This window comes from Schistosoma mansoni, chromosome 4 (assembly GCF_000237925.1).
Source record: "Schistosoma mansoni strain Puerto Rico chromosome 4, complete genome".
NCBI classification, from domain to species: domain Eukaryota; kingdom Metazoa; phylum Platyhelminthes; class Trematoda; order Strigeidida; family Schistosomatidae; genus Schistosoma; species Schistosoma mansoni.
In genome coordinates this window covers 11,623,329-11,640,538 of record NC_031498.1, presented here as the reverse complement: position 1 = coordinate 11,640,538, position 17,210 = coordinate 11,623,329, and the positions used below count along the sequence as shown (strand labels likewise).

At 30.4% G+C, this 17,210-nt stretch overlaps 1 protein-coding gene across 1 annotated transcript in view; it reads right to left on the bottom strand.

Annotated features, from left to right (window-relative positions):
- Smp_135610 (putative cadherin) overlaps nucleotides 1-17,210 on the bottom strand; it is a gene marked incomplete at its 5' end in the record, with an annotated part of 145,620 nt that overhangs the window by 61,680 nt on the left and 66,730 nt on the right. Inside the window, one exon of the mRNA XM_018796826.1 lies at nucleotides 7,929-8,096. Within this exon, the coding sequence (XP_018651928.1) occupies nucleotides 7,929-8,096 (168 nt within the window). The remainder of the gene's footprint in view (nucleotides 1-7,928; nucleotides 8,097-17,210) is intronic.

The following is a 17,210-nucleotide window of genomic DNA, read 5'->3' as shown; positions in this document are numbered from 1 at the left end:
AAAAGTACTTTTTTGGCCTAGGAAATCATAAAGTGGCACAGCTTAAGTCCCGTTTGGCAATCATACATTTTAAATTATGGATGAATTTGTGCTAATTTACGTAAAGATCAGGAAAAAAATGTCAGAGTGGATACTGTTGTGTTCGTGATTGAATGAGAAACAACTTGAAGTTCATTTTAAAAAATGGGGTTTTCCTGTCGTTGATAAAGCTCCTAGATCAGCTAGACAGGACGAGTGTGGAACGTCTAAAAAACCCTATTATATTGTCGCGAATTTATAGACCCTTCTACGAACTTTATAATTAATAAGCAACGATCGATTTCTTGGAATCATACCTGTCATAGATTTATTGGACAGGTTGTTCTCTAAAACTTTCTGTTTGAGAGAAGTGAACCTAAAACACTAACCAAACTTCCGTAAACCGTTCACTAAAACAAAACACGTAGAATGAAGGTAATCAAAATTGTGTTTAATAATACTAATAATAATAATGTTGACCATTGTCAACAAGATAAATAATCCTATTGTTGTAATATGTGAGCAAGAAGTACTTTAGAATGAGAAATTCCAAAGAAATGATCTTGATCGACTTAATAGTATATTCACATAGATTTACGTCATCACATAAACATATTCAGTAAAAGTATAGAATTACGAAAACAGCGAAATAAGTAAGGCAATGCGATTTCAAGGAAATTACAACAGATATTCCATTGACATAGATACAATAGTCTATTGATCTATAATGCATAGACAACCAAAATTGTACGAATTAGAAATCACTGAAGTTAGGATAGTTTGTTATCAGTAAACCATGACACCAAACCTGCTGAAATTTCATTGAACTATAATATATGTAAACAAATATCATTCAATAATCATACAGGTAAACATAATTGAAATTCCATGACCTTATTACATATAGAACACAGTATGAATAGTATGGAAATAAAAGGTCAAAGGTCAAATTTTTTTAAATCCACAGAACTCAGTATTGAGAAAGACATGTGGATGTGTGACACAAAATGTCTTAGAGGTCACCATCTATCTTACTAATTAAAGAGGAAATCGGTTTCAATACAAATAATGTCTCTCACAATTTTTACAAAAGAAAAAAAGACCGATTTCAAAGAAATAAATGTTCAAACACTAAATCTATCCTTCAAAAGGATAACTAAATATGTTAGTTCTTTCATTCTACTGTAGCTTTCGTGAACACACAACATGATAAAAAATAACCATCTTTTTATTGAATAAAACTGGTCGGTAAAACAACCACCAAATTACTTATTATTCGATCATTACTAACAATCTTCTTAAATAGGCGATTAATTCGTTACATATGCTGAGAAGTCTGTCATCTATTCTATGTACAATGACAACATAAAGTTCAAGTAAACAGCAATTATAAAGGTGATATTAGAAGGCGATTCATTGAGAGTACTGAATATAGCCGATATAAAATGTAGTCAAATAAATTTATAGATGCTTTAATGAGAACCGTTTAAATATTAAGTCATACAAAGGAAATATAAAACACGAAATCGATATAGTTGAAGAATTAGAACTTAGATGAAACAGTTATCCAAATGCATTATTTATTGGTTAAAACAATCAGATTTCAACAAGTTGGGATCCCGAAATACGATCTACCTGCTTAAAAGTTTAAGAAACTGAGTAGTAGTAATCGTAGTATCAGTAGCGTTCATTAGTAAAATATATGGCTCAACATAAATTACATAAATTTGTACGTTGTAAATAAGTTGCATTAAATTAAATTAGACTAGTTGCCTTCAGGCAGGTTTACTTAAAGAGGAAAACTATCTACTAATTGATAAATCAATATTCAAAATAACCAAATTAAATAAATTGGCATATTTATTCTATTAAAAAAGAAATTATGGGATAACTTACAATGGAGAATCAAAGTATGGTGTACAATCATTGACATCGACAAGTTCAATGATTAACGTTGTACGCACAATGATTGTAGGATTATATGACAAAGCATGCAATTCGATATTTAATTCATATATTGATTGAATCTCATAATTCAAAGGTTTCATCGAAAATATTTGACCGGTTTCAGAGTCGATTCTAAAGATACTTTGTTCATGTTGTGGTGACAGTGGTGATATGCCAGCTAGGTGCCATGAACGACTACTCCAATTACCCGGTTTAACATCACATACACCAACTTGACGTTCAGACATAAAATCATCCTACACGAAAAAAATTAAAACGGAATATGAGTTAATTATCAGATTGTACATAATGGTATACGTAGTACCATTCCATATAGGAGAAAAAACTATTTCCATAAACTTAATTCAGAAACTCTAAAAACCTAAACATAATGATTTAAAAAATCTAGCAATTCATATTTCATAAATACGGTGGAAAAATATGTATAATTTAACCATGAAGAGTTGAAACACAAGACCTGAAAATTGATCAACTTTTTACGTAACTGTAGCATACCACCGTTTAGTGTCATTTGACAATTTATGCAAGGAAACGATATTTGCAAACATCTGAATGATTGACATTAAAAGTAACTTCGGCGCTTAGCTCGGCAATATGGTTAAAGATTCTTTAGGAAAATGATCAAAGACCAATCGATACCTTGATATTGAACAATAGTTTAGTATACAGTTGTTTTGTGAAATGTATTTGAAATCGATAATTTAGTTGTTCTTTCACGGTTTCTCTTAAAGAAGCTCGAACCAGTGTGACGAGCAAAATGTTAGAGTTATCTTTAATTTTAATCGCTGAGATTTTTACAAATATGATTTGCTGTTGAAATCAAGACTTGATCTGGACTGCTAATTAGTAAGCTATAGAAACTATTATCTCAAACTTAAAAGGACCTAATACTCACGGATAGTATTTATCACAAATTACACGGATAAGTATTCACATGAAAACAATGAGCAAAATCTAATTCATTTGAAAAACGCGAAACATTGGGTTTTAGCTAAGTGCCTGAGTAAGAGACAAAATTGTGAGATTTAACAATTCTATTTTCGAAGTTATAAATAATGATCGTTAAACGTGTAAATGAAATAGTTCCTGGTTGTCAATAATTCATTAAGAGAAGTCACCCCAAGTTGAAAGTTATTTAAGACTAAATATATAACCAAAGATGGATGGTGGCTAGCAGTGAAATCCAGGACGCGCGTTTTGTTTTATCCGAGGCTCGTCAACCAAATGTACCTGCATCCTAGAGTTGATGCCCACTCCGGGTTTCAGACTCAGTACCATTCGTTCCAAACGCCACCATGTTACCTACTTCGCTACTGAGTCCCGATAGGCGCTTGCTTGTGCAATGGAGTGAAGTTCAAATTCATTTGGTATTGTTTGTTTGAATCTTCTTATTGATGTTTAAAACGGCAACTAAACAATTTGACTTACTGTCATTATCGAGGCAATCTGAACAAGATGCACATATGCCAATAACAGACTGATCAATTGCAGTTAGAAAACGAGAGAATTAAACATCCAAAATACAATTCTAAATGGACTATAAATGAAAACTATGGAATAATGCTAAATATTTCGATGATATTCAGTAAAGGTATATAATCTATTCAAACAGGATATAAGTCAAGATTTATGCACTATGAGATAATAATATAATTTATTATTAAAATAATTTTCAATTACAAACCTGATGTGTATAAAATATACTTAGCTTATTTATATATCACTAGTGTTTCATAAACGTTTGACGAAGCAATTTAGTGCACAAAGTTATTCCATAAGAAAGTAACAACAAAGCAAATTTAAGTGCAGTTCCCAAAATGAGGAGCTCTAAGGAAAGCAAGCAAAATTAAATTTCATAGAACAATCAATAACAAAATTCACCTCTAACAAACGTTGTGATGTGCATACAATCTCCGGTAGAACAATAGATGACTGGTTAGAAATTTGTATGTCAACCTGTATAGGATTTGAGCAGAGCACAACAGGGTCAGAATAAACAGGTGAATCACAAGCTTCGACTAACAACTGTTCTTTCCTGCCATCAGCAATAGACAGAGATAATCGTTCATTCAGTAGAAGTAAACCAGTAGTTGAATCGATTGAAAATCGTTTAGATTGAAATAACTCATTGGATGTTGAACTGAATATTTTATAGACAATTTGAGCATTCTCTCCAATGTCGAAATCATAGGCTTTCAACTGTAACGGTAAAGTCATTGGAAAAACTTCTTCCTCAGATGGATTATACATGAATGGTAATAACGTCAGCTAAAACAAGAATTCGAGGAAGAGTGTAGCGGAAGAGAGAATAAAAACAAAAAAATGTGATAAACTTTTTTAAAATATACTCAAGTGAAACTTAACTAATTTTGTTTTTTTTCTTTTAAAAAAATAACGAACATACCGTGTAGGAAAAAAAAATATATGTAAAGGGTCAGAAATTTGCTTTCTAAACTTACTCATAGTTTTCTATTGTTAGAAGAAAAAATAGAAAAGAAATCACATGGATAGAATCGTGGAAAGATGAGAATAAAGCTAAGTAAAGAAAGTGTAGAGATCAACGCGAGGCTAAACACAACACTTATGATAATAATGAATAAAATCTAATTCGAAAGGAGACGATTGACTGTATAAATCTAGGTACAAAATTAACACATACATACATGCTTACAAAAAGAAAAGTTACTAACTTTTATTCAGTAACCAGGATAAATTATTTTATTGTAAACTAAGAGAGATATGTAATGAGGCAGAGAATATATGATAAAAGTAACAAAAAGAGTTATGACGTAAAGAAATATCCTACCATACATAAACAATAATTGTATGTTGATCATAGCTGACTGTAATATCATGTAGATAGTGAAAATGGTAGGAATCTAAATCAATAATAATAGTTTGTTATGGAGTCGATCAAGATGATAGTAGGGCAGTAACTTATCAATGATACTAGATAATTATTGCCCCATAGTACACAATAAATGAAATTATAAGTGTGGACTGTTGGTTCAAAGTTCATTGGCTCCATAATGTTATACCTGATATAATATATGAAAGGCATATTGAACAAATACAACGATGAAACAGTTATACAATACTATCTAATCTTCAACAGTTCTGATGTATTCAGTTATTAATTGAAGCTATGCAATGGTAGTAATGACGTTGGATACTGACTATTAGATAAGAATAATGAATTATATTACTAACTGATATGATCCAATAAAGAGAAATATAACAAACAAGCAAATGTGCACAAAAACATGAACAAACTTAATGCAATGAACAATTAGATATTTTCAACAACAAAAAGGTCATTTGGTGGATCAAATGCAAACTGATTTACTCGGCATTGTAAATACAAAGAAAAAATGTAATTATTTAACCTAAATACTATGGATAATAAAAAAACACTTGTATCAAACATCCTATGGGAATACATATCTACTTAACAGATTTTATAAGACATTAAATAAGATACTGGAATTAAATGTACATAACAAATGAATCATTTGTATTCTTATTTAAATGAATGAATTTTATCCACTCAGCATGATAGATTAGACATATTATGATAATTGGAATGCAATATATGCTATATTTCATAGTTCGTATTATAATCAATCCAACGATCATTTAACATTATCAGTGACACCAATACCACACTCAATCTGGTTAAACATAACCTATTAGTTGTGATTTCACACTAGAACCTCTGAAATTTATCCAGATATTCATTAGTTAATTAGTTGTAGAGACGACTGTATTTCGCCATAGTTTTCATAACAAATATTTCATACAATATCTAATACCCATAAAAATAATTAATGATTGAAAAAGTATCTGGAGTAAATCAAAATCATTTCAATAAAAAATTATCTACCTAATGTCATTAACTAATGTGGTAAGGACAAATAAAACAAAATGTAAATGTCATCCATCTTGATCCCTTGATAAATCTAAATCAAGCTAGAAGAACAATATTTACAAAGTAAAAGGTGAATCAAGGTAAATTAAAGGCATCTCATCAGCTCAAAATGGCTTAAATTTACAACAGAAATGTTAATGTAAAAACTATCATTAAACACCATAATCAATGAAGTTTGGTTCGAAATGAATTGAGAAATGATAGGAAACAATATATTTAACATAACAGTTAAGATTCATTAGTATTAATATGTTGAAAATGAAGTCATAAAAAGGGGAGAACGGGATAGAGTTGTAAGTGATAATAAAGAGACAACCCTCAAATACCCTGGTACGGCCGAGAGTGGGCTTTCACTCTCGAAATGCTCTCACATGGCCACGTGCGTACAACCACTGACAGGGGAGTCCTACTCACTGCCTTCTCGTGGCACTACGGATTTTTACGAAATGGAGAGGACGAAAAGCGAATGTTCGGTGCCTTAACCGGGTTGGTGGACACGGAGAATCCACATAGAAGAGTTGGAAAACTCTGATTCTAAACCAATGATGCACTTGGACTCCAGTATCCAGAAGGAACACATGGCGTATGAACCAATAGTTGGTCACCGGCTACCATGGGAATGCATCTCTTGAAGTTGCCCCCCTGCCTAGTGGATCAGACCTTTAGTTCAAAGGCTCCAGGTGGGGCCCCTAGGAATACCACCTGCCTCAACCTGGGCACACGAGCAATATCCCGGCCGTCACACAAGTCAAATGATTTATGTAGCGCATATCTATTTGGTGCCTACTTGCACCAATGTTTATGTGTTTAAATAAATAAATAAATAAAGATAAATTTTTAACAAATGAATGATAATCGAGGTACCTATTTAATAGAAAATGAAGGTCTACGTCTTAAGTGAATGTCAGTATCTTTAAAACTTAAGTTACAAACCGCATTAACATAATATAACTATCTCGCTATGGTAATGAAAGATGTACCATACTTTCTGTCTGTATGCAAAGGTCAAGTCGAAGGCGCTTGATGACAATGGCGTTAGCAAAACAGAGTAAAGGTGATATAAGTTGTCGACGAATTATTTGAATGATTTAAAGAGACCCCGCTGTGTCCACTATCTATTAAAAGTTTAGTATGCGCACTTGTGATAACCTTACTTCCTTTTAGGCACAACTCACAGAGAATATGTTCTTTGTAGATTTGTAGAACTTTGTAGATTTCCTGCTCTCAGTCCTTCCCATATGCATACTTCGACAAGTACATGTTAGTTCGTAAACACATTTGAAGATGAAAACAGAAAGGCATTGAATAGCTCTTGATTGACTTAAAGGATATCTGACATTACAAACCGAAAATAGTTGAGCTGCAGGGACGCTTATCTTTAGCACTGCTTTATTCATTTTATCAATCATCCCCGAAATTTCTTCAGATTTGAATAGGTGCCCTGATTATAATTCACCTGTTAACGAGATGTGTTCATTCATGGTCTCTTTATTATCACTTACAACTCTATCCCGTTCTCCCCTTTTTATGACTTCATTTTCAACATATTAATACTAATGAATCTTAACTGTTATGTTAAATATATTGTTTCCTATCATTTCTCAATTCATTTCGAACCAAACTTCATTGATTATGGTGTTTAATGATAGTTTTTACATTGACATTTCTGTTGTAAATTTAAGCCATTTTGAGCTGATGAGATGCCTTTAATTTACCTTGATTCACCTTTTACTTTGTAAATATTGTTTTTCTAGCTTGATTTAAAAGTGGAAATTATCCGCCAACCCTGTAATATTTCACAATAACATGAAAAACTATGAAATGTTGTTGATACTAGTCAATATAAATGATTGTTATTTACAGTTTATAATTATTCAGTGCATTCACAAAACAGTTAACTAATATAATTTGCATTAAATATTCACTATTAGCTTAATTTCAGTTGAAATTAACTAGATTAACAGTAGTAAAAATAAACGAAACAAAACAGAACAGATATTAAATGTAAATGTACTTACTTCATACTTGTCCTGTGCAAATATTGGTCGATTATCATTGATATCTCTTACAGAAATGTCTAATTTCATGAAATCCATTAGGCCACCACCATCTGTAGCTTGTATTAGTAAACTATATTGATTTTTCATTTCTCTATCCAATGAACGAGTCAAACGAACAGTACCTTTTGTAGGTGGTAAGGAAAATTAATATGTTATGATAATTATATTAACTTAATAACTATTAATAATAGTGTTATCGAAACAACAACAGCAGCAACTGTGAAGTAGATGTGAACATACTAATTTACAATTGTACAGGAATGATAGATACAAAAGGTTTTTAAAAAAACTAAGTTTTTTTTTAAAAAAAAATCGGGATTGGAAAGCAGTAATGATGGTAATTTAATTGACAATAGTAGGAATAATAATAATAATGTTTTAACAAAAATTTTGATATATATATATCTATATATATATATATATATATATATATATATACGATTGTACAGCTGAGTTTAGTGTTTTTAGTGTTCAAAATGGAAATTATGTCAGTAATAATAATAATAATAATAATAATTTCTGAATAAAAATCAACCTAAACAGAGTAGCTGACTAGCTAATGTAGGAAATAATGCAAATATTTTGTGCCTATCACATCAAAGTATAATGAAAAGTGAACTTGAGTTGTTGTATTTCAACTAAGTTGTCCGATAGAGAATATCTAAGATTTTAATTTGTTTACTAATCACAATTGTTAAACAGATAATTCGATACCCCTGGGATATGATTTAATAGAATATATATAAGAAAAACAAGGGCAGAAGGATAAAAATAAAGTATTGTAATAACAACACCGAAATGTAAGAAAATCCAGTTGACGCATCCTAAATAGGACATGATACAATTTCTAGCCACAATAGAAATATATTAAGTAAAACAACCATTTAGTTGAAAACTAGAAAAGCAGAATCAGACTTTTAGCCTTACAGATAGACATATAATTATGATAAAAGAGCACAAAGGTCCAATTGATTTAAAAACGTTTCTATTATACAGGTGAGGTTTTATTGGAAATTATAAAGTCATATATGACAGCGTTGGAAATCAAAGAGAATCGGGTAGTTGTTTTGTCTTAGAACTAACACAAGATCTTCATATGAGAACGGAGAGTATGCTAAGTTTAGTCCACATTTTTGTTTTCAAGCAATTTAACAAACTGAGCGATCTTTATTGGCCAGTATTAATGAGATGAAATAATAATAAAAAAGGAGTGTTGAAAGTGATCTATATAACGCTATGAGTTTATAAACTTTGGGGCTTCTAGGCATGAAAAAATGTCATAATTTTTGGTATGCTCAGCTCTAATATGAGTACTTGCTGGAAGAGATGATAATTTAAGATATCTATATATTTTTCGTCAAACACAACTTTCAACCTTGATATTTCACTGTTGTTAGCTAGCTATACCATAAACACTTCAAGGATACAAACAATTAAATAGTAATGTTGTTCAATGACCATTAATTAATATTACACAACATGGCATCGCGGTACTTCGTTTATGTTATGATGGATTTCCGTTTGGTAAGTGCTCTACCGGCTCTCGTGAGAATATATATATATCTTCGTATACAATGTACCTCTAAATGGGGCTAAAAGATACTACCCACCCGTTTAAAACTAAATTACATCATATAAATTCAAACATGTATCAATAAATAACAGTGGTTAAACCAACGCTAATATGCTAAATATTAGAAAAAACACTTCGATAAATTGTTTAATAAGTGTGAATAAACATTCAATGTTATATTCATACGATGATGACAACGAGAATGTTAAGAAAAACAACTGATTTATGCATTACTTTTACTGAATGGACATACCAATAGAATATTTAGGTTAAGAAACCTACTTCGAAGGAAACATATAAAATAATATATTTTAATTGATGTGATAGCTTTTTTCAACAATAACAACAAAATACGGAGAAAAGTGGTTACACATAACTATATCACAGAAAATAGGTAGACAATTAAAAGAAAAGATTTTGGGCCAATGCATATATGTGCCTGGTCATACGTTGTAGCTGACTAACTGACAGCTTTTCATCAAGGATTCAAAAGAAGAATACTAGGTGTATGTAGGCTGTGAACTGTTTACTATATTCAGTATGTGATTGACATATCTCTCCTTACACTGGTATAAAAACATACAACAAACACTCAACAACTATGAGATCAACTATAATTTTCTTGTATTTGGAAATAAATGAATGAAAGTAAAAATTCTTTAGTCCTTACCATCACTAGGATCTATGCTGAACCACTCGTGCTTATCACCACCAGTTATATTGTAGACAATTTGTCCATATTTACCACGATCCATATCTTTAGCTGGTTGAATTCGATTAACAATTGATCCAACAGTTGTTAGTTCTGATATTTCCCACCATTCATATTTTGGTGAATCAAATCTAGGTGGATCCCAATTATATGGATCCAAATTAACTATGACATCACATGTACTTGAATGTAAGCCATCAGTGACTTCAACCTATATATATATGGAAGAAAAAGAAATATTTTAAAAGTAACAAAAATGTTTTTAAAAAAGAAGAAACTTCTGGCGAATTATGTCCTAATTCACCCTTTACTGTCTTGTGTTGATAAAAGGAAGTGTATTACAAATATTTGTTAAAGATAGAGGATAATGAATTGGATACTGTTATTGAATTCATGGTTCTTATGGAGGATAACAACAAGATAGCTGTCTTGCTCGGCATAACGCGCTCGCATTCATCGAGAAACAATTGAGTATCTAACATCTTAAAAAACTTGTCATTTACTTAGGATTATTCTAATATCAGTTGGTTTTATGACTAAATAAACGACAGATTTAAGTGGCTTCAGACAAAAATTAATATATATATATATATATATATATATATATATAGTTTGAATTATCCCATCAATATTTAGGACTGCAATCGATCAATTCCTCTTGGGATATGTGTATCCTGTGTGGATTTCCCCGATACTGCATTTAAGTCATAAGGATTATAACCAGAGATGGATGGTGGCAAGTAGTGGAATCCAGGGTGCGCTTATGATGCTAATGACTTAATATCGAGGCAATGTGCACAGGATGCCCATATCCCAACAGGAATTGATCGATTACAGTCCTAAATATTGATGGGAAGATTCAAACAAGCCATTGCACAAGACAGTGGTTATCTAGACTTAGTAGCCAAGTGAATAACGCGATAGCGTTTGAAGCGAATAGTACTGGTTTCCAGTGCCGGACTGAATATAAACTCTGGGATGCAGGTACATCCATTTTTAATTAAAATACTAAAACCAAAAATAAAAAATACATCCGATCAAGTTTGAAATTGTGTTGACAATGTTCGCTTTTGATATAAAAGACTAGTTGTTTCTTCAGATACAAATAACAAAGGAATATTGACTGGTGAATTAGTCGATCTCCTGTTAAATTAAATTTGAAGTGATTGAATAATCAAGTAGAGTTGTTACATGAACTTGGCTTTAAGCCATAGTTTTATAGGCTATTGATATTATTCACCTATTCAAACCAAATTAGCTTAAACTAAATAAAAACAAACGACCTGATGGTTGAAAATCAACTGATTCATGAAATACATGTACATATAGACTTGATATCTATATAAATTACTATACGTAATTCAACAAGAAACCCATATCATAAACACAAACGTAGTGCACATAAAGACGACTGACACCTTTCCTACTGTGTTGTCAAAAAAATAAAATAAATGAACTAAAGAAATAGCCAATATGAATTTTGTAAAACTATCAATTAAGAAAGAACAAAGGGTCATAAAACACACATATAAACAAAAATAGACATGAAATTGTCATCCCAGAGTGAAATCAAGGTCAACAGGCTAAAAGCATTTCAAAAATAAACAAAAATCAATTTCGATTGGACAGAAAAAAAACATAATCACTTCCAGTAAAACAAAAGGGAAACTTAATAGAAGACAAATCAAAACAATTGCCGTGACTCACTATAAGAATTAGTCAAATGAAAAGGTAATTTATACTGAGAAGTAAATACGTTTATATTGAACCTAAAATGTGCATCAAACTTATTATAGGATACTAGTAACAAAGTCAGCGCCTCAATATTAAATCAGTTACGCACTAGATATTATCCCAGTTTAAGTTGTTTAGCCTTGTATGTCTAGTGAATTTCACCAAGTAGGTTCATACCGCAGTTATTTTAAGAACGATCCACAGCATATTATGTTGACTCAGCAAAGACGAATGAAAGCTAACACTGTCTAATCTAACTTTCGTATTTATTAGAAATTGTCCGGTAGACAAATCATCATCTTCGCGGAAATCAACGTTTACTCATAAATGTGGAACACACGTAATTTAGGAGACACCATCAAAATGGACACCAAGTCGAATGAATATAATTATGTCTATATTTAACTATCGATTCCACAACCTATAAAAACAATCTGGTCACAAAATACTAAAGGAGAAAAAATAGGGATAGTGAATTTGGAATAATACATATAATTCCTGGACAGTTTATTTAAAAACAAATCAGTATAAAAGTAAATAATGAACCATAACTTACTTTAATTTTAATTTGATCAATGGAAAAACCTGAATGAAATCCTAATGGATCAATATGATTCAAAGTTGTACTTATTTCGTTGATATTTATTTGTTTATTACTACTAATAGGTTTGCCAAAAATATTCATTAAAGGAACCCAACGTAATATACCATTATACTGATCCAGATGAAAATAAAACGTTTCATTCTGATGAACTGATATAATACGATATAATAGTGAATCATTTATATCTGGATCTGTAGCAGATAATTGTAAAATAATCGTGCCCATAGGTGAACGTTCATTTAATACAACATGATAAATACATTTTGACTGAATATTATCAATATTGTCCTGATTGACAGATAAAGGATTTTCAATTTTCAATGGTAAAAATGAATCGAAATATGGTGGATTATCATTGAAGTCTAAGATATGAATCTGAAAAAATAAAGAGAAAATAGGTTGATAAGAAAAAAGAAACAATTTAGTAATATATTCAAAAATGAACAATATTTGAGCGAATAATTGTTTTCAATAACTTCATCATCAGTCTCTACAGTTATAAGTCCATAATTATTATGATATTTTACAAAGGCCAAAATGAGGCATGTATTAATTAATTTGACAATGTTATATGTTAAAAAATGGTGAACGTTTGCATCTGTTACGACATATATACTTCAAAATTGTGTTATTTGTAAATTAGAAAGGTCATTTAATAAAGGTCAAAATGATTTGGAGTAAAGTGTCCAGTCACAATCACTATAATAGTAATACAGTAAAAATGAAAATGCAAAAAATCGTGGGAATAAAATTTATAGCAGGAGAATTTCATCTTGTCAATTGAGATAATAATGATAAATATTAATAGTAATAATAATAAGATTGTTATGTGAATACAATACATAATAAGAGGGGTGTTATCAAGGTAATTACGATAAACTAATTGGGAATGATGGATGTGAAGATTAAGATAGAGGTAATCTAAAAAAGGGGGAAGAGGTTTATAATGTTCAGTTTAGGTATCCGGTGATCCATTTGTAGGCCAAGGTAAACATAGAGGTTGGATATACCTTTTCTGGATACATAAGTTTGGTTTTCTAGAGTTGATCCAGATGGCTTCGACTATGTAGAGTAACCGTAATCTAGTTCCTTGAGGTAGATTTTTCGGAACTTGATATAAAACAGAGAAAGCTACCTCTATTTTAATATGATGTTCACTATCTACCAATTTAGTAATAATACAAACAAAACGTAGTCCAAGTTATATAATCGGACTAAATTGCCTATAATGTAATATGTATGAATTGTTGCTTGTTGGAGTAAGATTATTACTCATTTGGTGTAATTAGACGTCACTGTATATCTGTTAAGTGTATTGTAGTAATCAATACACGAACATTTATCTAGTCTGATGACATTAAATAACTGGTCATAATAGGTAGATTAAAAATATGATCAGTAAAGTTGTTGAATAGTAAGTAGTCGTATCAAGATGAATTAAAACTTCAAATGATACTGACAAGTTAGTACAAAGCTCAAATATGCATAAGTTTATGAATAGTGTATCTGCCAAGCATATTTAGGTAATATGAGACGGACTAATATACAAACCATGTTATTCATCAATGAAAAATTTTCACAGATATCAAGTATAATCCAGTAAAACCAAATAAGAAGGAAGAAAACTGGACCAAGTTTAAAAGGATATGATTTAAATCAATTGAATAAATTGCATAGACCAATAATGAGAGTTCAAAAAAGACTTAAGACAATCATAAAACAAATTATGAAATGCAATAATAATTTACTTACACGAAGGGGAACGCGTGTCACCAATGAATTAAGCGACTGATCAGAAGCAACAGCCCATAAAAAATATTCCCGTACACTTTCAAAATCCAACTGTTTAGCAACAAATATATCACCAGTTTCTGGATCACATTTAAAATATGAAACTAGACTAAAGTCAGTTAATGGATTGTGTGACTCTAAACTGTATTTTACCTAAAAACAAAGTAACAAAGAACAATGTAGAAAAAGAAATTACATGAAATCCAATCTTATTGTGAATAATATTAATTTAATATTGGTATTAAATAATCGAACAAACTAGTCTGTAATGATCTTCGTCCTCTTATTACATTATCGAAATTTATCAAAGGGACTAATAGTTTTAAACTAGTCTGTAATCGGACAACAATAATTTATAAACTGATATTTCAAATATGATAATCGAAATTTATTCATTATTCTAACATGTTTAAATTGAGTATAATAAATACTAAACAAAGTAACAAAATATGGAGAGCAAAAAAAAACATTTCAATCAGCACTTATCTATGATGGAACTTCAAAAATGAAATCATTCTAATGGACAAATAGTTGTCAAGATTAGAAAACAATTAGACAAATAACAAAAATCAACTAATCCAGACATATAGGTGAGAAATACAAGAAAGAAAAGAAACAACTAAATAGTTACATTAGTTGATTTCTTTGAAAACTTCTGATTATAATTTATTGACATAACATAGATATTTCTTCCTTTCATTCGTTTGTTCATTAGTTCGATAAGATTTTTTTAAAACAACAAAACAATCATTTTTACAATAATAGTAGGATTACTGATTACAGAACAGAGTTAAAATAACAAGTATTCAATTATCCTGATAAAGACAAAAGATAAGTAAAAACACCATTGAATAGGGATAGCTCATTATACAGAAGAAAAAAGTGTGAGTAAATCATTACGTGAATTAATAGGGATGATAACATGGTGATATGTGAAAATAGCATAACGTTTACTGTTTCAACTTATAGTGTGTGTTGAATAAAAACAAACTGGATGAAAAGAATAGTGATAATTAGAGGAGTAACTGGTAAAAAGTCTACATAGCTTTAATACAGTGTTTCCAGGTTTTCCATGGTGGTCTAGCTTCAATTGACTCACGCTTTCAACTATGTTTAGTACAGATTATTTTAGTAATCCTACTGGAACATAGGAAGAATAAAATAGGATTACTTATACAGTTTTCATTATGTAACGTTTCATGCATGATACTAAAGTTCATATCATAATATTTATGTGTATAAGGTTATATAATCTTATCTATGGAGTGAGAAATCTTAATCTGTTGAATTATTTTATATCCTTTAGACATCGAGTGATTACTAATCCGTTTAAAACAATCAATATAGTTAAAGTGGTTTTGTACAGATTATTTTAATCTGTAAATGATATTATTCATAGATCGATCTCATTTGGGGTACCATTGGGAATCATAAACAATTAGACAGTTGTTTGATCATGGTTTAAGACTTTAAAAGTGTGTAACCATAACCTCGTCGGGGATCGAACCCAGAACTTTTAGCCTTATCAATCAAGTCTTAGAAAATTCAGGCACATCAACACCAACCAATCAATTTGACGTGAATAAATTTAGGCGATTTAGCTTTGACGATAAATCTATAGCTCTAAAAATTAATAAACAGACATACTTCATCATGTCTAAATAATAAACCAACCAGTTGTATACATTTTTAAATATAGAAACAAATTATTTACTACGTTCATGTATCGATCAAAGTGGACAGAATGAATAAAGATTTTTTTAAAAAACAAGCGCGGAAAATATGATTCATATTATGACTAATATAAAAAGAAATCAAAAAATATTTTCCTTAATAAAAATTGTATAATTAGGTTATAATATATGAGTGTAGATAATAATTTTTTAGGAATGGATATCTAATAGGGTTTTGCCGTATGTCAAATGCTTTGAAAGTAACTATTAGAAGAATATTGTTAGCATAAAGAATACATGAACATAGTTCCCGAAATTAGAAAAAGTATACTAGGACTTTAAGAAAAATCGCTTAATGAATTAGTGAATTTTCATTGACTGGGGTAATCGATTCATGTACTACGTATTCGCAACTACTGCCTAAAGAGTAGCACGATGGCTACTGATAGAGGAAAGGGTTGGAAGAAAGTTAGATCCTACCAAGATGATATGTCATTGACAGCTAAACTAAGCCATGCAGGTAGGTGTAAATTACTTATTTAGGGTCTACACGATATTACTGTGAAAAGTGGTTGAAGATGGTGGATGACAAGGCTTAACATCGATTCCAAAGAGATAGATATATTCATTTTTTTGTCATCTTTTGAATCCTGAAATTTAAAATAATTTCCTACTTTTTAGGCTGTAAACTAATTTTTTTTCTCAGACCATATAGTCTAAACCTAATCTTTTCTAATATCATTGATACTATTATTACTTTAAGTCCTCTGGCATTTGTTTCGATAATGTCATCACACTGTGCTGATATGGTGTAGCAACTTTAACCGATTCATCTTCACTAGTCGATATAAGCTTATTTCTGTGAAGTTAAGACAGAAAAATTAGTAGGTGAAAATCTAGAGACTGATTACCTTTTCAAACTTATCTAAACAGAATATAAATGAGATTTAGTTAGTTGTAAAGTATTTAGTTGTGCAGATTCACCAACTACTCTTCGTTTAGATTAAGAGCAAAAATCAATCGGCTCAATAAATAAATAATTATTTTTACAAATTATCAACTTAATCAAAGATTTGTTCCATAATTCCATAAACTAATCATCAATATATCTCAGGTTTTGTATTATAACGTGAAAGTCCTTTCAAGTCA